The sequence below is a fragment of the Mustela putorius genome, unplaced genomic scaffold, assembly GCF_011764305.1.
Source record: "Mustela putorius furo isolate JIRA1106 unplaced genomic scaffold, ASM1176430v1.1 tig00537227_pilon_pilon_pilon, whole genome shotgun sequence".
In the NCBI taxonomy this organism is placed as follows: domain Eukaryota; kingdom Metazoa; phylum Chordata; class Mammalia; order Carnivora; family Mustelidae; genus Mustela; species Mustela putorius.
In genome coordinates this window covers 23,818,109-23,841,708 of record NW_025422368.1, presented here as the reverse complement: position 1 = coordinate 23,841,708, position 23,600 = coordinate 23,818,109, and the positions used below count along the sequence as shown (strand labels likewise).

Below are 23,600 nucleotides of genomic sequence, written 5' to 3'. Positions count from 1 at the left end.
ATTTCTCCCACCCCCTTCAAAGAAGGTAATGTGAGACATTAATCAAAAATCATATACATAATTCAGAACTGTCATGACTGCTGGAATTAAAAGCTGTGTGCTCTGAGAGACTATTTGATATGCAAACTATGAGTGGTGTGATTATTGCACAAAACAGATGTAAGTATTTCTCTCTATTGCTCAAACTCTAGCAGTGGTTCCCCACTGAATTGAAGATGCCATGTAACAGGGAGTCATGCAGAGCACAGCGCGTTCTCTCTACTGGCCTCACCCTCTAGTGTCCTCTCATTCATGAGCCAGGCCAAGGCCACAGAACCCGAAGTGATGCTCCCCAGTCATACTGCAGTCCCTCAAGATCTGCCTCCCTGGACCTATTTGTCCCTTGTCTGGAATGCTGTTCCCAAATCAGAGTAACATAAATGTTATCTGTCAAGACATTTAGGTCAGATCTTAACTCCTATAAGAAGACTTCTCTGCCCACTGCCCCAACACCTGCTATCCAACCGGGTCCCCTTCTGTGTAATATGGGGGCACTTTGTAATTGATACCATTGTTAAGCTTATTCTATTTCACTGTGATTATCTTTTTACTAGTCAGCCTGCCTCACCAGACACAACTCCTTGAGGGCAGGGACCATGTTTTTATTCCCAGGTTGACAGAGTCCCTGTGTCACCTCACCCACACTCAATGTTTGATGTAATGATGGATGGTCCAGTAATTCGTATTAAGTTAACTCCTAACTATTCAGAAAATATTAGATCTGTATTTCCCCCTATTTATCAAAAATAAACTTGCAATGAACAAATGAATTAACTGTATGGAAATACAATCATAAAGGTATAAGAAAAAATATCTGTAAATATTTACATAATTGTAAAGACTTCTGAAGGAAGTAGCAAAGGTAAAAGCCATGAAAGAAATGACATTAAAAAGTTAAAATTTCTGTATACCAAAACCCACCATAAAATTAACACATATAAACTAAACTGGAGAAAAGCTTCCCTATGCCCTTTGCAGTCCATCCTTCCCTCTATCCCCAACCCCAGGCAGAGTGACTTTTTTGGCATTTTCTAGATTTTATATAAATAGAACTATATGATATGTGCCCTTTTGAGAGGGCTTCTTTTCCACATGATTTTGAGATTCACCCATGTTGTTGCATGTATTGGTGGCTTCCTCCTTTTTATTGCTTACTCCTTTGGGTGGAGATCATATTTTGCTTATCAATTTTTTAAAAAGATTTTATTTATTTGATAGAAAGAGGGAGATCACAAGTAGGCAGAGAGGCAGGCAGAGAGAGAGGAGGAAGCAGGCTCCCTGATGAGCAGAGTCTCCGAAGCGGGGCTCGATTTCAGGACCCTGAGATCATGACCTGAGCCGAAGGCAGAGGCTTTAACCACTGAGCCACCCAGGCACCCCGATACTTTATCAATTTAATTCACTTGTTAATTCTAATTTTTGGCAATTATAAACAAAGCTGCTACAAATATTCATGTACGAGTCTTTCTGTAGACAAACGTTCCCATTTGTCTTAAGTACTTGGACATAGAATGACTCTATTGTAAGACAGGTGCATGTTTAACTTTTTGAAAAACTGCCTAACTGAGTCCCCTAAGAGCTTTTCCATTTCATTTCCACCAGCAGGTGTAGGAGAGTTCCTGTTGCTTCACACTCTCAGCAACAATGAACATTGCCAGCCTCCTTAATTTGATTCATTCTAGGGAATGCATTGTGCTATCCCACCAAAAGTCATATACTTTAACAACATTTTGATTCTTTGAAAAGTTTGCTCCTTGGAAGACCAAAATATTGTTTTAATTTCTAACCATCGATCCTGTACCTAAGAAGTCTAGTAAGTTTTCAATTCCTTCGCAAGTATCTGAGTACTTACTATTGTACAAGGCACTGTGTTAGAAGCCAGAGAGGATGCAAAGACGAGCACAACACGCTGTTTGCTCTCAAATAACTCAGTCTTGTAAGTAGAGAAATAACCCAGCTGCAAGCTGGAATGGAAAGTGTCTTTGGTGAAGTCGGGGTCACAACGCTCTACAACGGCTTCATGAAGGCAGTGTCCTCTGAGATAGTCCATATGCTACAGAACTCCTCCAACTTTGGTTGGCAACCACAGTACCCCACACTTTGGCCCTAAATTCTTCTCCCCCCACCCAAACCGTGTAACTCCCTCAAACATCACCCATATAGGATGCCTTGTTGCTAGGGTGGTTACTCTCACTGGACAGACTTTAGCCAAATATTTCCTTTGATGTGTGGTGTGATCAGAACACAACACCCGGGAGTTGTCTAGCCCATAGAGAGGAGAGCAGAACTCTTACTGATTATGTTTTGACTATATTTTCATTATTTATAAGACTGCATTAGCTTTTATTTAATATATTGGGCCTTTAAATAAATGAATGAGTCAACAGTATAATTTCAGAATTGTAACTGGTATTACAGATGGTCTAATAGAACTCCCTCTTTTTCCAAGAAAGAAAAAAGAGCTCCACAGTAGATTAAGTTCTTTGCCCTTTTTCATACAACCAGACATTGATGGAGGAGGGATAGCTCTGTGAGTCTTTGGACTCTAGAACAGGGCTTTCTTTGAGTAAACCCAAATCTGTCTTTTCTATGGGCTGTTATTAAGACACCTCTTTACCTTTCATACATCTGTTTTTTGTTTTTTTTTAAATATTGAGTTACTGCCCCCCCCACTTTTTTGGTTAGGTTTAATCTTCTTTGGCACCACCTTAACAGCATCTTTTTGGATGTAGATTATAGCTAAGAAATTGAATAAAGCCTCCTCAAAATATGCCATCTGCAAAAGTGACCGGCATGACATTTACATCGTCAAAGCAAATGTCTGGCTGGTATGTGGAACAAAAAAGCCAAAGAGAGAACAGCCAGGAATTTACTCGCTGTGATCAAATACAGTGTAGGCAGAGTGAGAGCCCAAGTAAGAGTCACAGCGGAAAGCAAAATGCTGACACCAAGGAAAGCTCCAAATGGTTAGAATGGACTGGGAGAATCACTTGGAAACAATTAGTTGGATTGGGGAAAGTGGTCTGGCAATAAGGCTGTGAACAATGCTGGGGCGTCCCTGGGTGCCCCAGTCAGTTAAGTGGCCAATTCTTGATTTCAGCTCAGGTCATGATGTCAGGATCACAAGATCGAGCCCCACATTAGGATCCACCTTGGGCATGGAGCCTGCTTAAGATTCTTTCCCTCTCCCCCTGCCCCCCCCTCCATCTCTCTCTTGCTCTAAACAACCACAAAAAACAAACAAAAAAACCCTCTCAGGAGCTGCTATAGTCTATGAGAATATAGTCTGAAGTCTATAGGAATCACATTGTTGGCACTGAACATCACACAGGCAAGTGAGTGGGCCATGTGCCTCAATGCCTCAATACCTTTTACTCACTGACACCCTAAAAGATGCCCTTTCTCAACTTTGTCCTTCCCCTCCATTTCACCACAGCACCAACAGCACTCCAGTCTTGGGTTAATATCTGGTAGAACTCCAGGATACATGGAAGGACTGGTTGGATTTTAGGCTCCATGAAGGAACCGTCTTTTGGGTCAACATCATATTCCCAGCCCCAAAGCAGAATGTCTGCTTCGAAGTGGCTTGATGACTATGTGCTGTTGGGATATATGGACATGATAGGACCACAGCTGACAAGTTCTGCTTACGAGATGACTGTCCCTACAGGGGGGAATAGACTGGTGCTTTTCCTACCATGTCCATTCTACCTGGTTATGCTACGAACTGGAGAATGGGCTTTTGAGTTCATTGTAGCGTTTGGAAGCCATAGTCTTCCTATCTCTCTCCCATTCACACCCATACAACTGGTCTGTGTTCCACTCTGAACACTGCGCCCTCATAACCAGACTTGGAGAGCCTTCACATACACTGTGCATGAGGTCCGGGACATGCACAAGGCTCTTTTTAGTACACACACCAATGGAAGCAATACGAGCAAATCCATACCCTACCTCATACATGCTCTGGAAGATATATGCCTTTGCACCGAGCAAGGCTGGGAAATCTCTTGTCCCTCCTTACTAGTTGAAGGGATGTGTCACATAGGAAACCAGATCCGCCCTGGCTCATTTTAACCCATGAGGAGTAATGGCCCGCTCACTGGCCTGTGTGACATTCACCACCAAAGCTGTCATTCCTATAGATTATAATAGTTCCTAACTGCATTCATTTGTTCACACTTTTTTTTTTAAGATTTTTTTTTTTTAAAGATTTTATTTATTTATTTGACAGAGAGAAATCACAAGTACACTGAGAGGCAGGCAGAGAGAGAGAGAGAAGTAAGCAGGCTCCCTGCCGAGCAGAGAGCCCGATGTGGGACTCGATCCCAGGACCCTGAGATCATGACCTGAGCCGAAGGCAGCGGCTCAACCCACTGAGCTACCCAGGCGCCCTTTTTTTAAGATTTTTTATTTATTTGAGAGAGAGGCCTCCATCTCACAACCCTGAGATCATGACCTTAGCCAGAACCAAGAGTTGGATGTTTAACTGGCTGAGCCACCCAGGTGCCCCTACACATTGTTTCTTATTGACGGAGTGGAGAAATGAAAGGTTTTCCCAGGTAAATTTTTATGGATTATTTGACTCAACTGTATTGAAATATTGCCTGTTACAGATCTGTTTTGATCCAGGAAAAACAAACAAACAAAAAAACTGCTTTTAGTGATAAAAATCGCTATAAAATTTTTGGAGAACATCTTAAAAAGATAACTGGTTTTCTTAATGCCAAAGGAACAAAGCAAATCATCTTGTCCAAGTAACTCACCAGACAGCAGAGGAAAAGTGAGACTCAAGAGTGTGGAATTAGTCACGTGTTATACTGCAGTTTAAATGAAAGAAAAAGAAGCAGAACTTATATACAACAGCCTCTCACAAAGAAAGAGTTCTCATGCATGTCCACTCTCAATTACTGCAGACATTTTTAAAAATAATAAACTATACTAGAATGAATACTGGTGCCACTGGAGAAGGCAGTCCTCTATTCCACCAGCTTTTAGCAGGAGGTGGGGACTTTCTGGGGAAGGGAGCTATAGTATTCATGGGTACCTTGAGGAAAGCTATGAATGTAGTGTGTCTGGATTTCAGTGAAGACAGTTTTTTCAGAGATGAACAGCAGTGAGCTACTTTAAGCCTCCATTACAGCCTTGAGGGAAAAAAATGAAGATGGAGGAGAAGAAATTTTGGGAAGAATACTGGTCGGGAAGCCAACAACTGCCGTGAAGCAGAATGATCAGGGAAGTGACAGAAACTGAGACTGGGGCACTTCTGTAGGTGACACCACAGACACGACCACTGTCACCCCCTACCCCCACACATAAACACACCACCCCTAGCACAAGAACTAGAATGATCTTCTCCTGAGTCCTTATGTGCAAGGCACTTATACCCTTTACCTACCTTATCTTATACAATCCTCACAGCAACCCTATGGTGGTGGTTTACCACATGAGGAAAGAGGCTTAGAGAAGTGAAGTAACTTGCTGTGATGGTCTTTTTGCTGTGTCTGCTTGGCTGAGCTACAGCCCTCAGTTACAGTTACAGCACACCAAGTGCTGCCAGAAAGGTGTTTAGTAGATGTGATTCAAGTCCAAAGGCCATAATCAGTTGACCTTAATAAGGGAGATTATTTTAGATAATCTGGGTGGGCCGGATTTAATCAGTTAAAAGGCCTTAAAAACAGAGCTAAGGCTTCTCTGAAGACAGAGACACTCTGCCGCAGGACAGCTGCTTCAGACTCTGAGAGTTCAAGCCGGCCTTTCCTCACAGCCTGGCTTGTGGAGTCCTGTCTTGCCCAGCCTGCCCTCGCAGTTACAGAAGCCAATTCCTTGCAATAAACCTCTTAATATACACATCTCCTACTAGTTCTGTCCTTCCGGTTGAACCCAAACTGATATACATGTCAAAGATCACACAGTAATTAAGTAAAAGAGTTCAGAGCCTCGCAAAGCCAAAAGTAGGTCACAATTTCACATTCCCTCCCAACAGAAGAAGTTCCGATTTGGACATCAGCACTTCACAGAAATGACAACACATCCAAATGTCTGGCAGGCACTGAAGGAGAGGGTAGAAGCTTAGAGCTCTGGAGACCAGACTATGCTAAGCTTTTGAAATGGTGCCAAGGGGTAGGAGAAACACCCATTATGACTCTGAGGAAATTGGAGTCATGGAAAACCACTCAGTTCTGATGCAGAATAGAATCAGGGTGTCTAAGCACTGAAGAATGCTTCCCTGACTATGACCATTCCGGAAAAGGCCAGTATTTCTTTCATTTTCTTCTTTTTAAGATTTTACATATTTATTTGAAAGAAAGAATGAGAGAGGGAGAGAGAGAGCACAAGAGGGGATAGGCTCAGAGGGAGAAGAAGACTCCCTGCTGAGCAAGGAGCCTGATGCAGGACTCGATCCTGGGACTACAGGATCATGACCTGAGCTGAAGGTAGTCGCTTAACTGACTGAGCCACCCAGGCGCACCAAGGCCAGCATCATAGGCATTATAACCTAATCCAGGTATCAGCAAAAGCAAGAAACAGAGGTTCATCAGAATTTCAGTTCCACATCAAAACAGGGAAGTTCCCTAACTTGTTCCAGACCAGATTGGTCCTTATGCATAAAAAGAACACAGGGTTTAGCATTTTGAACATCAGCATGTTTTTCCAAAAAAGCACAAAATTGTACTTAGATTTGGATGGTCTACACCCACATCATTGTTATACACGGGAAAACACAATTCTTGCAGTTTATGAGTCAGCAGAAAACATTGACTTAATACTAAAACATGCTAAGAAAACATGCTTAATACTAATCAGGCATGATGCCACACAGAACCTATAAAAGACACAATGTTGCAGTTTAAGGAAGATGGTAGGATGAGGATCCCGAGCTTACCTCCTCCCGTAGACAGAGGAGCTGTGAAACCTTCTCTAGATTAGTGAGCCGCAGAAGGGCAGATTTTCTATTTCCACCCCACCTTAAAAACCTAGACCAGAGCAGGATCCGGATACCAAAATGGGGGAGTCTGGTAATCTTAGTGAGCTTGTGAGTTGAATGAGCTGGAGTCCACAAGGCCACACCAGAGTCATGCCGGGGCACAGAAAGAGAAGCCAGGTTTAAAAGGGCTGGGGAGCTGGGCGAACACTGTCCGCCTTGACCTTAAAAGCTCAAACAAGAGCAGGATCCAGACATCATAAAGCGCAGGTTCAGATGCCATAATTAGCGGGTCACAACGCCATGACCGGTGGGTCAGATCATCACAGGGAGCTTGTGACCTCAGGAAACCAAGGATCAGCAAGACCACACCAGCCCACTGGTACTGGAACACAGCAAAAAAAAAAAAAAAAAAAAAGGAAGCAGCAGTTTAAAAGAGCAGAAGAACTGTGGGAATATTCTTTCTCTTCCGCCCTACAAGTGCAGACCAAGGCTCCAGTTATCACAGGGAGCCTGTGACCTCAGGAGGCCCAGGATCTGCAAGCCCACAGCAGCCCCAGTTATGCTGAGGCACAAGAGAAAAAAACCAGTTTAAAAGTGCCAAGAAACTATAGAAACATTTTCTCCCCTTCCACCTTAAAAACCCACACTGAGCACGGTCCAGCTTAGGGTGAGCTTGCAATGGCAGGGAGCCCACGAGCCATAAGCTTGCACCAGCTGCCCTGTGGTGCTGGAGAACAGAATGAGCCATGGGTTTGTGTTTCTTTTGTTTGCTTTTGTTTTGTAATTTTAATTTTTTTTCTTTTTTAAAATTTTTTCTTGCTTTTATTTGTGGCCATTTTTTTCTTCTTTTTTTCCACTCTTTTCTATTTCTCTTTCTCTTGTTTTATATTTTTCTTTCATTATAATTTTTCCTTTATTCTTTCTGTAAAAAGCAATGGTTTAAAAGGGTAGCTCCAGGGGCGCCTGGGTGGCTCAGTGGGTTAAAACTTCTGCCTTCAGCTCAGGTTATGATCTCAGGGTCCTGGGATTGAGCCCCGCATTGGGCTCTCTGCTCGGCGGCCAGCCTGCTTCCTCCTCTCTCCCTCTCTGCCTAGTTGTGATCTCTGTCAAATAAATAAAATCTTTAAAAAAAAAAAAAAAAGGGTTATACAAAGCTGTAGTAATCAAAACAGTATGGTATTGGCACAAAAATAGACACATAGATCAACAGGGCAGAACAGAGACCCCAGAAATAAACTCATGATTATATTGTCAGTTTATCTTTGACAAAGGAGAAAAGAATATGCAATGGGAAAAAGAAAGTCTCTTCAACAAATAGTGTTGGGAAAGCTGGACAGTTACATACAAAAGAAGAAACAAATAAGAAAAAACTCAAATAAACAATCTAACCTTATACTTAAAGGGCTGGGGGCGGGGGGAGAACAAACAAAGCCCAAGGTGAGTAGAAGAAATGAAGGTCAGAACAGAATAAAAGAAATTAGAGCAGAGTAGAAGAAATTAAGGTCAGAGCAGAAACAAATGAGGGAGAGACTAAAAAAAGAGAAGTAAGAAAAAAAGCCACTGAAATCAAGAACTGGTTCTCTGAAAAGAAACTCATCAAGAAAAAAAAAAGGAAAGGACTTAAGTAAATAAAATCAGAAACAAGAAAGGAGAATAATTAACACCATAGAAATGCAAAGGATTATAAGAGAATATGAAAAATTACACGTCAACAAACTAAACAATGTAAAAGAAATAGAATTTCTACTCTAGGAATTTTTCTAGGAATTTTCCTAGAAACATACAATCTTCCAAAACTGAACCAGGAAGAAACTGAAAATCTAAACAAGTAATGAAGTTGAATTGGTAACCAAAACCACCAAAAAAATAAAAGTCCAGGACCAGACGGCTTGACAGGTGAATTCTACCAGACATTTAAAGAAGAGTTAAGACTTATTCTCTTCAAACCATTCCAAGAAATAGAAGAGGAAGAAAGCTTCCAAAAATATTCTACAAGGTCAGCATTACCCCAATACCAAAACCAGACAAACACATCAGAGAAAAGAAAACTCAGGCAAATATCTCTGATGAACATCGTTGCAAAAATTCTCTATAAAATATTAGTAGGCTACATTCAACAGTACATTTAAAAAATCATTCACCACAATCAGGTAGGATTTATTCTTAGGATGCAAGGATGGTTTAATATTCAGAAATCAATCAACATAATACACCCCATCAACAAAACAAGGGATAAAAACCATATCATTATCTCAACAGATTCAGAAAAAGCATTTGACAAGATTCAACACCATTCATGATAAAAACTCCAAACAAAATGGGGTTTCATAGGGCACCTGGGTGGCTCAATGGGTTAAGCCTCTGCCTTTGGCTCAGGTCATAATTTCAGGGTCCTGAGATTGAGCCCCACATCAGGCTCTCTGCTCAGCAGGGTGCCTGCTTCCCCCCTCTCTCTGCCTGCCTCTCTGCCTGCTTGTGATCTCTTTCAAATAAATAAATAAAATCTTCTTCTTTTTTTTAAAATGGAGTTTCATACTTCAACATGAAAAAAGCCATAAATGACAAACCCACAAGTAACATCATATTCAATGGTAAAAAACTGAGAGATTTCACCCTAAGGTCAGAAACAAGACAAGGATGTCTATTCTCATCACTTTTATTCATCATAGTTCTGAAAGTCCTAACCACAGCAATTGGACAAGAAAAAGGAATAAAAAGCACCTATACTGGTAAGGAAGAAGGTAAACCAACCAAATGTAAACCATTTGCAGACAACATGATACTATACAAAGAAAATCCTAAGGACTCCACCAAAATACTACAGGAAGAAATAAACAAATTCAGTAAAGTTGCAGGATACAAAATTAATACCCAAAAATTGGTAACATTTTTATACAGTAAACAAAGTTACAGAAGAGAAATTTAAAAAAAAAAAAAAACCCACTTACAATTGCACCAAGGAAGAAAAATACACTGAGGAATAAAATTAACCAAGGAGATGAAAGACCTGTACTCAACTATAAATCACGGAGGAAAGAAACACAGGTGAAGATAATGGGAATAAATGGAAAGATATTCCATGCTCATGGATTGGAAAAATATTGTCAAAATATCCATAGTACTCAAAGAAATCTAGATTCAATTCAATCTCTATCAAAATACCAACAGCATCTTTCACAAAACTAGAACAAATAGTACTAAAATTTATATGGAAACATGGAAGACCCAAATAGCCAAAGCAATCCTAAGAACGAATAATGAAGCTGGAAATATCACAATTCTAGACTTCAAGGTATACTGTAGAAATCAAAACAGTATGGTACTGACACAAAAACAAACACATAGATCAATAGATCAGAACAGAGATCCCAGATATAAACTGACACTTATAAGGTCAATTAATCTATAATAGAGGGGCCAAGAATACCAGATGGGGAAAAGAAAGTCTTTTCAATAAATGGTACTGGGAAAACTGGACAGCTACATGTAAAAGAAAAAGATTTGACCACTTACTACCCCCATAAAAAAGAATAAACTCAAAATATATTAAAAAGCTGAACATGACACCTGAAACCATAAAAGTCCTAACAGAGAACACAGACAGTAATTTCTTGAAATTGGCTATAGCAACATTTTTCTACACATCTCCTAAGGCAAAGGAAACAAAGGCAAAAACAAGTTATCAGGACTACATGAAGATAAAAAGCTTCTTCACAGCAAAAATAATGAACAAAACTAAAAGACAGCTTGCTGAATGGGAAAAGATATTTGCAAATGATATATCCAATGGGGGTTAATATCAAAAATTATAAAGAATTTATAAAACTGAATACCAAAAAGCAAACAATCTGATTAAAAGTGGGCAGAGGACCTGAATAGGTATTTTTCCAAAGAAGACATACAGATGATCAAAAGATAGATGAAAAGATACTCGAAATCACTAATAAACAGAGAAATGCAAATCAAAACCATAATGACAGGGCACTAGGGTGTCTCAGTGAGTTAAAGCCTCTGCCTTCAGCTCAGGTCATGATCTCAGGGTCCTGGGATCAAGCCCCGCATTGGGCTCTCTGCTCAGCAGGGAGCCTGCTTCCTCTTCTCTCTCTGCCTGCCTCTCTGCCTACTTGTGATCTCTCTCTGTCAAATAAATAAACAAAATCTTTAGAAAAAAAAAATACATGAGGTTATCATCTCCCACCTGTCAGAATGGCAAAAATAAAAAATACAAGAAATAATGAGTGTTGGCAAGGATGTGGAGAAAAAGGAGCAATATAGGCCTACTTCAAGAAACAAGAAAAAACTCAAAGAAACAATCTAACTTTACTCCTACAGGAACTAGAAAAAAGAAGAACAAACAAAGCCCAAAATAGTAGAAGGAAGAAAACAATAAAGATCAGAGCAGAAAATATGAAATAGGGACTAAAAAAAAACAAAATCCAACAACAATAGAAAAGATCAATGAAACCAAGAGTTTGTTATTTGAAAAGTGATAACCATTAGCCAGACTCATCAAGAAAAAAAGAGAGGACTCAAAATTAGAAAAGAAAGAGGAGAGGTAACAACTAACCCCACAGAAACATAATTATGAGACTACCATGAAAAATGATATGCCAACAAATCAGACAACTAAAAGAAATGAATAAATTCCTAACACATAAAATCATGTAAAACTGAATCAGGAAGAAAGAGAAAATTTGAACAGATCAATTAGTAGTAAGGAAAAGGAATCAGTAATCAAAAACAAAACCTAAGACCCAAAAGTCCAGGATCCAAATTCTTCATAGGTGAATTCTACCAAAATTTTAAAAAGAGAGGGGCATCTGGATGGCTCAGCTGGTGGTTAAGCCTGACTCTTGGTTTTGGCTCAGGTCATGATCTCAGTGTCATTAGATCGAGCCCTCAGCACAGCATCTTCTTGAGATTCCCTCTCTCTCTTCCCCTGCCCCTCCCCCTGCTCATGCTCTTCTCTCTCTAATGAAATGAAATAAATAAATAAAATCTTCAAAAAATTCCTGTCTCAAACTGATCTAAAAAATTAAAGAAGGAAGGGCGCCCTGGTGGCTCAGTGGGTTAAAGCCTCTGCCTTAGGCTCAGGTCATGATCCCAGGGTCCTGGGATCAAGCCCCGCATCAGGTTCTCTGCTCAGCAGGGAGCCTGCTTCCTCCTCTCTCTCTGCCTGCCTCTCTGCCTACTTGTGACCTCTGTCTGTGAAATAAATAAATAAATAAATCTTTAAAAAAAATTTAAAGAAGGAATGCTTCTAAATTCATTCTACAAGGCCAGCCATACCTTGATACCAAAACTAGAAAAAGACACTATAAAAAAAGAAAACTACAGACTGATATCTCTGATGAACATAGATGTAAAAATTCCCAACAAAATATTAGCAAACCAAATTTAAGAATACATTAAAAGGATCACTCATCATGATCAAGTGGGATTTATTTCAGGGATGCAAGGATGGTTCAATATCTACAAATCAATCAATATGATATACTACACTAAGAATTAAGAATAAAAACTATATGAACATTGCAATGGATGTAGAAAAAACATTTGACAAAATCCAACATAATTGATGAGGGAAAAAAACCCTCAAAAAAAAAAAAAACCCTCAAAAAAGGGTTCCTCCTTATGGGAGGAACATACCTCAATATAATAAAGTCCTCATATGGCAAACCCACAGTTAATATCATACTTAATGGTGAAAAGCTAACAGCTTATTCTCTAAGAAAGGGACTAACACAAGGATGTCCACTCTCACCACTTTTTATTCCACACAGTACTGGAAGTCTTAGCCACAGCAGTCAAAGAAAAGGAATAAAAAACATCCACACAGGTAAGAAAGAAATAAACTGTCATTGTTTGCAGATGACATGATTCTACATTTAGGAAGCCCTAAAAACTACCAATAAACTATTAGAACTAACAAAGTTAGTAAAGTTGCAGGATACAAAATTAATACATAGAAATCTGGTGCATTTTTATACCCTAACAACAAACTAGCTGAAAGAGAAATTAAGAGAACAATCACATTTATCACTACATCTAAATTAATTAATTAATTTTAAAAATACCTAGGAATAAATTTAACCAGGGGTATGAAAGACCTATACTTTGAAAACTTATAAAACACTGATGAAAGAAACTAAAGAGGGCACAAATAAATAGAAAGATACACCATGCTCCTGGATTGGAAGAATTAATGTTGTTAAAATGTCTATATTACCCAAGGCAATCTACAGATTCAATGTAATCCCTATCAAAAATACCAACAGCATTTCTCACAGAACTAGACCAAATAATGCTAAAATTTGGGTAGAACCACAAAAGATCCTGAATAACCAAAGGAATCTTTAGAAAGAAAAGCAAAACTAGGGGCACCTGGGTGGCTCAGTGGGTTAAGCCTCTGTCTTCAGCTCAGGTCATGGTCTCAGGGTCCTGGAATCCAGCCCCGCATCGGGCTCTCGGCTCAGCGGGCAGCCTGCTTACCCCACCCCCCACCATGTGCCTCTCTGCCTACTTGTGATCTCTGTCTGCCAAATAAATAAATAAAATCTTTTAAAAACATTTAAAAAAATAAAAAGCTTTGGGACACCTGGGTGGCTCAGGGGGTTAAAGCCTCTGCCTTCGGCTCAGGTCATGATCCCAGGGTCCTGGGATCGAGCCCAACATCGGACTTTCTGCTCAGCAGGGAGCTTGCTTCCTCCTCTCTCTCTCTCTGCCTCTCTGCCTACTTGTGATCTCTGTCTGTCAAATAAATAAAAAATAAAATCTTTTTAAAAATAAAAAATAAAATAAAAAGCTTTAACACAGAAAATAACAACAACAAAATGAAGGACAGCCTCCTGAACAAAAGAAGGTATTTGCAAATGATATATCCAAGGACAGGTTAATACCCAAATTTATAAAGAACTTCTACAACTCAACACCAACAAAACAAATAATCGGATTTTTAACATGGGGTAGAGGACCCAAACAGACATTTTTCCAGAGAAGACATACAGATGGCTAACACACATGAAAAGGTGTTCACTAATCACTAGGGAAGTGCCAACTAAAACCATAATGAAATATCACCTTCACACCAGTGGGAATGGCTAGTATCAAAAAGACAAGAAATGAGAGGCACTGGTGAGGATGCAGAGAAAAGGGAACCTTGTACAGTATTTGGGGGAATGTAAATCTGGCTTAGCCATGAGGGAAAACAGTATGCAGGTTTCTCAAAGAAGAAAAAGAAAAATACCATAAATCTATTAATTCCACTTCTGGGTATTTGCCCAGAAAATGAAAACACTACAGCTGACCCTTGAACAACACACTGATTAGGGGCTTGGCCACCTACACAGTCAAAAATCCATGTGCAACTTGTGACTCCACAATATAACTACTAACACCCTACTGTTGACTGGGAAGGCTTAACCATAATCTACATACCTGATTAACACAGATTCTGTATGTTATATTTATCATATACTGTATTCTTAAAGTCAGCTGGAGAAAAGAAAATCATGAGAAAATACATTCTGTACTACATTTAAAAAAAAAAGTACTACTGTACTATATTTATTACTATATTTATTTATTTTTTTAAAATCTGTGTTAAAAGTTAAGTGTCTGCTAATAAACAGTTATTTTAAAACCTTTTGATACATGATTTGTCCTCAGTGCCTTCTACAGTTTGAAGTATGAACTTGAACAGCACCCCCACCCCCGGCCAAGTCCAGGCGGCTTTGCTACAACCAAACACAAGTCCCAGAGGTAGTTATGATTCTTGCTGAAAGAAACTGATGAGCCAAAAGGGCTAGTTGAACTCAGGCTGAAAACTAAGGAAAAGGAGAACTGTCCTAAGAAGCCACTAGCAGCGGGATGCTTGGAAAATTGGGTTTGGTCTCTTTTTTTCTAGGTCAGTGTGGTTGTCTGGATAAATCTTACAGTAGAGATGGCCTACTAAAAGCAAGATTGTTGGTCTCCCGGGCAGTGCAAACACAGCCCATCTGGGCCACCTCATAACTCAGGACATCTGATCCTCCAACCAGGGAGCTGGGAAGAAACACATGCAGAGCTGGAAACGGTGTTCCACATTTCACCCTTTTCTCTAGATCTTTGTCAGAACAAGTATTAATCTTCACAATTATGTATTCATTTAAATATCAAGATCTACTTTATAAAGGGTTCAATTTCAATTCTATCTACTGCACATTGATCTTTTAAAATCTGTATTTCTGTAAAATACACATGGCTCTGGGACTATCCTAGCTCAACTATCCGAGTCCATTCTTTCTATATTCTCCTCTCCTAGGAAAAATGGTGAAGAGGTACTTTAATGTATCTAGAACTTATGCTTTTTTTTAAATACATTTTTTTAAGATTTTATTTATTTATTCATATGAGAGAGAGGGAGAGAGAGAGAAAGAGAGAAAGTTTGAGGGAGAAACAGGCTCCCCGCAGAGCAGAAAGCCCAATGGGGGTCTTGATCCCAGGACCCCAGGATCATGACCTGAGCAGAAGGCAGACACCAAACTGATGGAGCCACCCAGGCGCCCCTAGATCTCTGCTTCTAAGTATCTTCTAAACCCGAGGTCGTCCGCACTGTACCTGAATCAAAATAAGAACACCTTCTGAGGTGTTTCCATGAGTATTCTTTTTTGGTTCACAAACCTTCACTAAGTGATTATATTGGAAGTCCAGGCTGAGGGTGTCTTTCGGCGTGGTCCCACGGAATGGCACGGGAAGGGTCTGAGAGCGTGCCTGGAGCACACGTCCATCCTGAGGGTGTATCAGCGATGGGGACAGTGGAACAACGCAGGAAAGGGTATCAGAAGCCCGGAGACCTCCTTCCCAGCAGGTTGTAATGAGAACAAATGAAACCAAACTTATGATGCTTTTCAGATGAATGTAAAAATGGATCTAAAGACAGAAGCAGCTCCTTTTTCAAGGAAGGAAAGATGAAAGAGAGAAAGAAGTAGTCCAGAAGGATTTGGAGTAAAGGCTAAGACCTAAGAGCCACAAACGTGGCAGGAACCCAGACCTCTGTCTTTTGTTTTGTTTGGTTTGGTTTGGTTTTTTTTTAAAGGTTTTATTTATTTATTGGACAGACAGAGATCACAAGTAGGCAGAGAGGCAGGCGGGGTGTGGGGAGTGCTGAGCAGAGAGCCTGATGCAGGGCTTGACCCCAGGATGCTGGGATCATGACCTGAGCCAAAGGCAGAGGCTTTAACCCACTGAGCCACCCAGGGACCTGCCTTTATTTTTTTATTTTTATTTTTTTTCAAATCTGATTAGAAATGTACCACAGTTCTTCTTTGGAGGTGACACAGAAGCTCTGTTGCTGACCAGGGGCCAACAAGAAGATGCATGGATCTTTCCTTCTGGAGGGGAGGCAAATCATTGCTTGTATAGGGCTTTCTGGGTCCACAGTCTGTGCTGCACCGCAGGCATGGCAGGGGAAACCCCCCACAACACTAACAGCACAACTTCACTGGTCAATTCCTTTCCCATTTTTCCTATCCAATGCAAAAAACAAACAAACAAACAAGCCAAAAAACAAACAAACAAAACTACCAGCAGTTCTTCCAAGCATGTCACTGATGACTTTCCATACCCATGTCTGTGCTCCGTCCTCAAAGACCCTCTTCTTCACTGCCTCCCCTAGAGCTCTCTATGTATCGATACTAAAGTTGACACCTTCTCTGCAAGTGAGTCCCTGCTCCCCAAACTAGACAGAATTTCTCCCAGCTTTGGGTGGGGAGGCTCACTCCTAACAGTTAAACTATAGATCTTACTAGGTTCTATCTGGTCTTACACATATTTTGACTACTTTTGACCTATTTATAAACTCCTGCATCTTTTTTCTGGCTTTTTCCATTTCTCCATCTCTGCTTGCTTAGTAGAGTAGCATGTATTTAATGGATAGTTTATGAATGAACCAGACTTGTTCATACCTTAGACCAACCGTTGATTTAAAATCAACTGGGGCCCTGCCTTTGGCTCAGGTCATGATCCCAGGGTCCTGGCATCGAGCCCTGCATTGGGCCCCCTGCTCAGTGGGAAGCCTGCTTCTCCATCTCCCACTCCCCCTGCTTGTGTTCCCTCTCTGTGTCTTTCTGTGTCATATAAATAAATAAAAATCTTTAAAAATATAAAAAATAAAATCAACAAATCTTCATTAGGCATTCATAGGTACAAGGACTTGAAGATTGTAAAGATGAGTAAGAACTCTGCTCTCCTACGATGGGGATAGAGCTAAGAAACCTACCTAAATGACTTGTGACAAGAGGGCCAAGTGTTATAATGGGTGCGTGCACACACACACACACACATACACACACACACACACACACACACAGTGAAAATAGAAGGGAAGAAGCATTTCTGTTGGGGAAGGAGAGGTTCTGGGAAGGCTTCATGAAAAGAAGGGGAAATTCACCTACTGTGTATCAGATTTCACTAAACAGTTTGTAATCATCTCATTTAATTCCCATATAAGCCTCCAAGTTAGGCATTTTTTACTACCATTTTAAGGAAAAGGAAATTGGGGTTCAGAGCAGTTTAAATAATTTGGCCAAGGTCACATAGCTATAAATAATGAAACTGGCGATCACATCCCCAGTGGCCTGATTCTAAAGCTCATGATCATTTCCCTACACAGGCAAGTAAACATACAGTGACACCTGAGCTCAGCCTTCTAGACTACAGAAGATTTCTACAGCTTATCTGGAGGGAGGGCAGGAGGATTCCAGGAGTAGCCAAAAGCCGGAGCAACGCCTGAAGGTAGCAAAGTTTCAAACATATGGGGAAAGGCAGATTCCCTCACATAACAGCCTATAGGACATACAAGGGAGACAAAATGGAGATGTTTGGGAAGAGAAAGCCAGTGAATGATTTTCTATATTCCCTATGATACATTTGGAACATACGGTAAAGTATAATTTCTTATCTACTTAAAAAATAAATATTATAAGCAAAATATTTTCTTTATAAGTAAAACATTTTGAATGCATTGGCAATTACTGTTTTATGGCAATAATCTTGACCTTCAATAATAAATATCCTGTAATGCAAATCATGTTGACTGGAAGAGTAATTCTCTCCACATTTCCTTCTCCTCCAGCTTTTGATTTTATCTCTCTGTAAAGATATTATTTAGAGATTTAAACCACAAGATTAAAGACTAGAGAAACAAAATGCCAATAACGTACTTGAATAAATGACAAATTTCCTATCATGCTAAACAACATTTAAATATTTTTTAAGATATTATTTATTTATTTATTAGACAGGCAGAGATAAAAAGTAGGCAGAGAAACAGAAAGAGAGAGGGGGAAACAGGCTCCCTGGGATCATGATCTGAGCTGAAGGCAGAAGCTTAACCCACTGAGCCACCCAGACACCCCCATGTAGATATTTTCAAATAAGAGTTTTAATATTATAAAACTGGACTGATTTAAATATTTTAAGAAATTTTTTTAAAAACTGGGCTGGGAGATGGGAAGAGGGAGAGGGAGAGAGAGAATCTTAAGCAGGCTCCATACCCAGGGCAGGACCCCAAACAGGGCTGGACCTCACAACCCTGAGATGATGACCTGAGCTGAAATCTAGAGTAGGATACTTAACTGACTGAGCCACCCGGGTGCCCCTTAAAATATTTTAAATTTAAAAATTGGGGGTGAGAAGATATTATAGCCTAAGTGTTATGATTTAGATAGTATGTGTGAGGGACAAGTAAATAGACTTCACATAAGAGCAGAAAATGGGGGTGGGGGGGCATAGTTAAGTGCTCCGTAAATTGTTGGTAAATACCCCAAACTACTACAAGCTACTGCAGAGAATATCTTCCACCTGTAGTCCCAGCACCAATAAGAGTTTAAACTGTAGCTTCTAAGTTCTCACAGCCTCCTGCCACAGGGAAGGAGGGAGGCACTGGGTGAGGCAGGTGGGGTACAGAAGGGCTGAGATTTGGGGTGGGAGAAGCCACTCCAGGGAGCAGACCCACGGAAACCAGGACAGGAAATCACTGTCTCACAGAGCAGGCAGATGTCTCATCTCCTACACGGCACCTGGTCACTGAGTCCCCAGGAATGCTGATGACCGTCCTGATGCTGACTCATGACCCAGATTCCAGGCACCTGCATCACTCAGCTGCCATGGTGGGAAACCGGAGGTCTTCCACTCAACGGGACAACTGAAATCGGGGCTACTAGGATGAAGTGGATTATTGAGGATTTCCTGAGCATTATGTAAAGGGAAAGATTTCAAAAGGATGCGATAATCAATGTTGACAACACAGAAAGAAGTCATGCTTTTTAGAACTAGGGAGTCTTGCCACAAGGAAAAAGGTCAAGTGAAAGGTGCCTACTATACTCACTATACTCATATTTTGGCTTCCCCTATATATTTAATTTAATTTATTTTGAGAGAGAAAGAGAGAGAATCTCAAACGGACTCACCCCTGAGCATGGAGCCCTATATGGAGCTCAGTGTCGGGTCCCGGAGATCATGACCTGAGCCAGAATCAAGAGTCAGACACTTGACCAACTGTGCCTCCCACGTGCCACTCCCTATATATTGTAAACATTAAATTACTTAAACTTTAATGGGCTGGCAGTCCCTCCGCTCCCTCTCTTCTCCCACCTCCATCCAGCCGCTTTCCCCTTCCCCCACTCACTCTACTTCCCCCACCAACCCCTTGCCTTCCCCTTCCCTTTAACCCCTTCCGCATCTCCCCATCTCTTTCCCTCACTTTCCACATTCCTTCCATCTTGCTCTTTTACTCTCTCTCCCCTCTTCGTTCTTTACTCCGCCCCTCGTCTCCCTCTTCCCTCTCCCTCCCCTTCCCAAGCCCCCACTGCCTTCCCAAACCCGTGAGCAGCAGTTTCAGTCCGTCCTGGTTTATGTTGAGTAATGCATCTCAGGCTGAGACTTTGCCTAAGGATCCCGGCCAGGAGCAGTAGCTTATGTAAAGTTGATTGGCACATGATTTTTTTACTTCTGAGTCACAAAAGTGAATTTAAGCCACTATAGTTGCAGAACTACACCTCAGAAAGAGTGGTCTGAGAACCTCGCAGGTGGAAACACGCTACGGGAAGGAAAGGGAAGGGGAGAAAGCAGCCCCCCAAATGCCAAGACCCAAACCATCTCTGGCAGTCAGTCCCGAGAATGCACTGCTCCTGCAAGACAGCCTTTCCCTGATTCCAAGGATTCTGGAATCATTTACCGGGAGGATACCCAGTCACTTGGCAGCTTGCTCAATCTTAGTGTTTACCATAAGCCTGTCAAAAAAATTGAGCGGGTTGGGACGCCTGGGTGGCTCAGTTGGTTGGGCAGCTGCCTTCGGCTCAGGTCATGATCCCAGCGGCCTGGGATTGAGTCCCACATCGGGCTCCTTGCTTGGCGGGGAGCCTGCTTCTCCCTCTGCCTCTGCCTGCCACTCTGTCTGCCTTTGCTTGATCTCGCTTCTCTCTCTATGACAAATAAGTAAATAAATAAAACTTAAAAAAAAAAAAAAATTGAGCGGGCAATTACGTGAGGCACCAGCTGATTTCGATCGCTATTCTCACAATCAGCCCTGAAGTTATTTTCAGCTGTGTAACTACCATGAGGTGGGTGGGGGTAGATTCTCCCCACCACCACTTTTAGATTTGTATTTTATTACCAGGGTCTTAATGTCAAACAGCCTAGGGAAAAGAAATCTTCAGGGATTTTGTGTAAGGAAAACATGGCCATAGATTCTGATATAGAGACCTGTTTTGTTGTGTTTTTCCCACTGGGGATAGGGGAACTTGTAACCATATATATTTTTTCACCCTTAGGTGAAGGGGGTGTCTGAAGGTGTGCGTGTTGCTCCTTAACGCCACCTAGTGAGACAGGAAAGGACGGAAATCAGCAAGGCCAGTAGCCACAGATTTTCCACTGCAATTTTTCACTCCTGCTTTTAACTGTTGGCCAGCCTACCACCACCTACATCACAGCTTCTGTGACACTAAGGATGATATCCCTTATGAAATGCTTGGTACGTAATAGGACCTCAAGAAATGCTGGCCCTCCCAGGCCCCACTGAAACTTTGCTACTTTTATCTAAGAAAGATTCATTTTAATCATTCCCAACTTCACATGTGGTAGTCAGCTAAATAGCAATAAACGATTTGTTTGAAAACCTTAAAGTCCATAAGGTTTACGTGGTGAAAGTCACTCTGAATGAGTCGGTCCATTTCCATATTTCTCTTTTTATCAAGATTTTACTTATTTGACAGAGAGAGACCACAGACAGGCAGAGTGGCAGGCAGAGGGACAGGGAGAAGCAGACCTCCCACTGAGCAGGGAGCAGGAGGCAAGGCTGGATCCCAGGACCCTGGAATCATGACCTGAGCAGAAGGCAGCAGCTTAACCGATTGAGCCATCCAAATGTCCCTCATGTTTCTCGCTTTTCAGTAGAATCCAAACATTCTTTGAGTTTGGCCAATTTTTGACTTGTGTGGGATAACATTTTAATGAACCAGACAAGCCTCGTTAATTTCACAAAGCAAGTGGGAGCTGCAAGTTAATAACTGTATTAAGCTAATGTTTATAGAGCATTTGTGATTTCTCCAGTAGTGGACTATGCACTTTATTTGTACTTAAATGCATTTATATCTCGTTTAATCCTAACAATCCTATAAGACAGATACTATAATTATCCCCACTTTACAGATGAAGAAACTAAGGCTAAGGTAAATAACCCCAGCAACACGTCTGAGTTTAACACCATACATACTGCCCTCTCTTTGCAAAACAGAGCCTATTCACATCTTTCTATCATCCAGAAAACGTGCGTATATTCAAATGATGAAATTTGGAAATCTCTCCCGATCCAAGTTCCCATAACTGTATTAGATTTTCAAAAGCACCTCTTCACATTGCTGTATTTCAGAGAATCAAAACTCCTCATCCTATTCCAAAAGGCAAGCGCGGATTTCATCAATAGCTTTCCTGAAATTCGTCCAGTCTTCCTTCAATTATTTCTTTTTTTCCTGCCTCCCTTTTGACTTAACAGATATTTTATAACCGCCCCAAAATTGCGACTAGTCCCCTGGAAGAGACAACAGAATGTCGCCAGTGTTTTTGCTCGAGAGAGGAACAAGACAAAGCTACGCTTCCGACTCAATTCACAAAAAGTCCACTAAAATATAAAACATCCCCCTGATGGCTTTCCTAAAACAGTAACGGTAAACGACGAGAGCCTCCTCTCGCCCACGGAAGGCTGTTGCGGTGCAATCTGGGGTTTTCAAGTGAGAGGTGCGGCGGACCTGCGTCCACGCGCTCCCGCGCCCGCCTGCCCACCCCACGACCCGGCCGTTTGGAAAACGGGTTACGGAGACTTGAGTATTTCCAGTACGGAGGCTACCGCTGGCAGAACCCGGGTTACTTCCATGGCTGATGACAACTGCTTCACACAGAAGAGGAAATCTAAGAAGTCCACAAAACAGACCCCGCAGACGACGAAGTGGGATCCCAGGGGTCGGCCGAGGGCGGCTGCTCGCCGTTTCAAGGGGGCTGGTCCCTCGCCAGCTCACCTTCGCCAAAAGGTCCAGCCGGGGCCAAGAAACGAGTCTGCGGGCCAAAGGAAAGCCGGCTGCGAGCCCGGGGACTCCCCGCCTCCCTCTCCCCGGCAGGACCGCGTGGCGCCGCGCAGCACCTGTGCCCCCCGGCGACGACCTCGGTCCGGGAGCCAATCGGAACCTGTGCGGGGTGGGGGGAGGAGAGCCCTCCGCACGCTTTGCCCGCCTCGCGGGCCGCTCGCCCCCAGCCCGGCCCGGGATGCTCCTGCGCGCGCGGCCCCGCTCCCCACCTGGAGCCTCCCGCCCGCAGCCTCACCTCTAGCCGCAGCCTCCTGTTCCGCCGCCATCGCAGGAGCCACCCGGCCCGCTCTGCAGCCCCGGGGCTGGCGGCATCGAGAGCTCCGGGCCCGCCCTGCGCCGGCCTGGGAGCGGGAACGCGGGCGCCGGGGGAGCTGGGCCGCGCGTCTCGACGGTCACCCCCGCGGCCCCTGGGCGCGCAGCCGGCGCCGACTCGCAGCCCGGCCGCCCGGGACCGCAGAGCCAGCGGCCTGGGACTGGCCTGCCGCGGGGCTCCCAGCCGGAGAAAGGCACCCGGCGCGGGGCGGAGTCACGGCGGCCCCGCCCCCGACCCCTGCGGCTGGAGGCAACGCGGGGAACGGCGGGCGAGGCAGCACCTCGAGGCTTTCCAGAAAGCGGCTTTTAAAACAGGTTTCCACATCCCTTTAAGGATTCGTTGTGTACCTGTTCCGTGGGTTGGAGTTGTTTCCCTTGGGGGGAAAGGTAAAGGATGAATGGAGATGTTGCAAGGTGGGGGCGCTGGGGGAGGGAGGAGCTGGAAGAGAAACTTCGCGGGTCCACAGAAGGGCGAGGGAACGGCTTCGCTGCAGAGACAGGGGTGCGAAGTGATAGAGAGGGGGTCACTGAGGAAGCTGTTTTGGCTCCTGCAACCGTTGGGTAAATCCAGAAGCAACATCCTTTGGGGATCATTACACACACACACCACCACCACCACCAACACCACCACCACCACCCCACCCCCGTGCGGAATAAGCGGCTTCTCTCCCCGCCCACTGGTCCCTAGCCCCGTTCCTTGCTTA

At 42.6% G+C, this 23,600-nt stretch overlaps 1 protein-coding gene across 4 annotated transcripts in view; it reads right to left on the bottom strand.

The window, feature by feature from the left end:
• Positions 1-23,600, bottom strand: part of ARNTL2 (aryl hydrocarbon receptor nuclear translocator like 2) — a 111,389-nt gene that overhangs the window by 82,557 nt on the left and 5,232 nt on the right. The window contains exon 1 of one of the 4 annotated variants that reach the window (XM_004776408.3): positions 22,820-23,096. The exons of the other annotated variants lie outside the window; for them this stretch is intronic. Within the exon in view, the coding sequence (XP_004776465.1) occupies positions 22,820-22,850 (31 nt within the window). The 5' untranslated portion in view covers positions 22,851-23,096. Of the gene's footprint in view, positions 1-22,819; positions 23,097-23,600 lie in introns of those variants that run through there. 4 annotated transcript variants of the gene reach the window in all.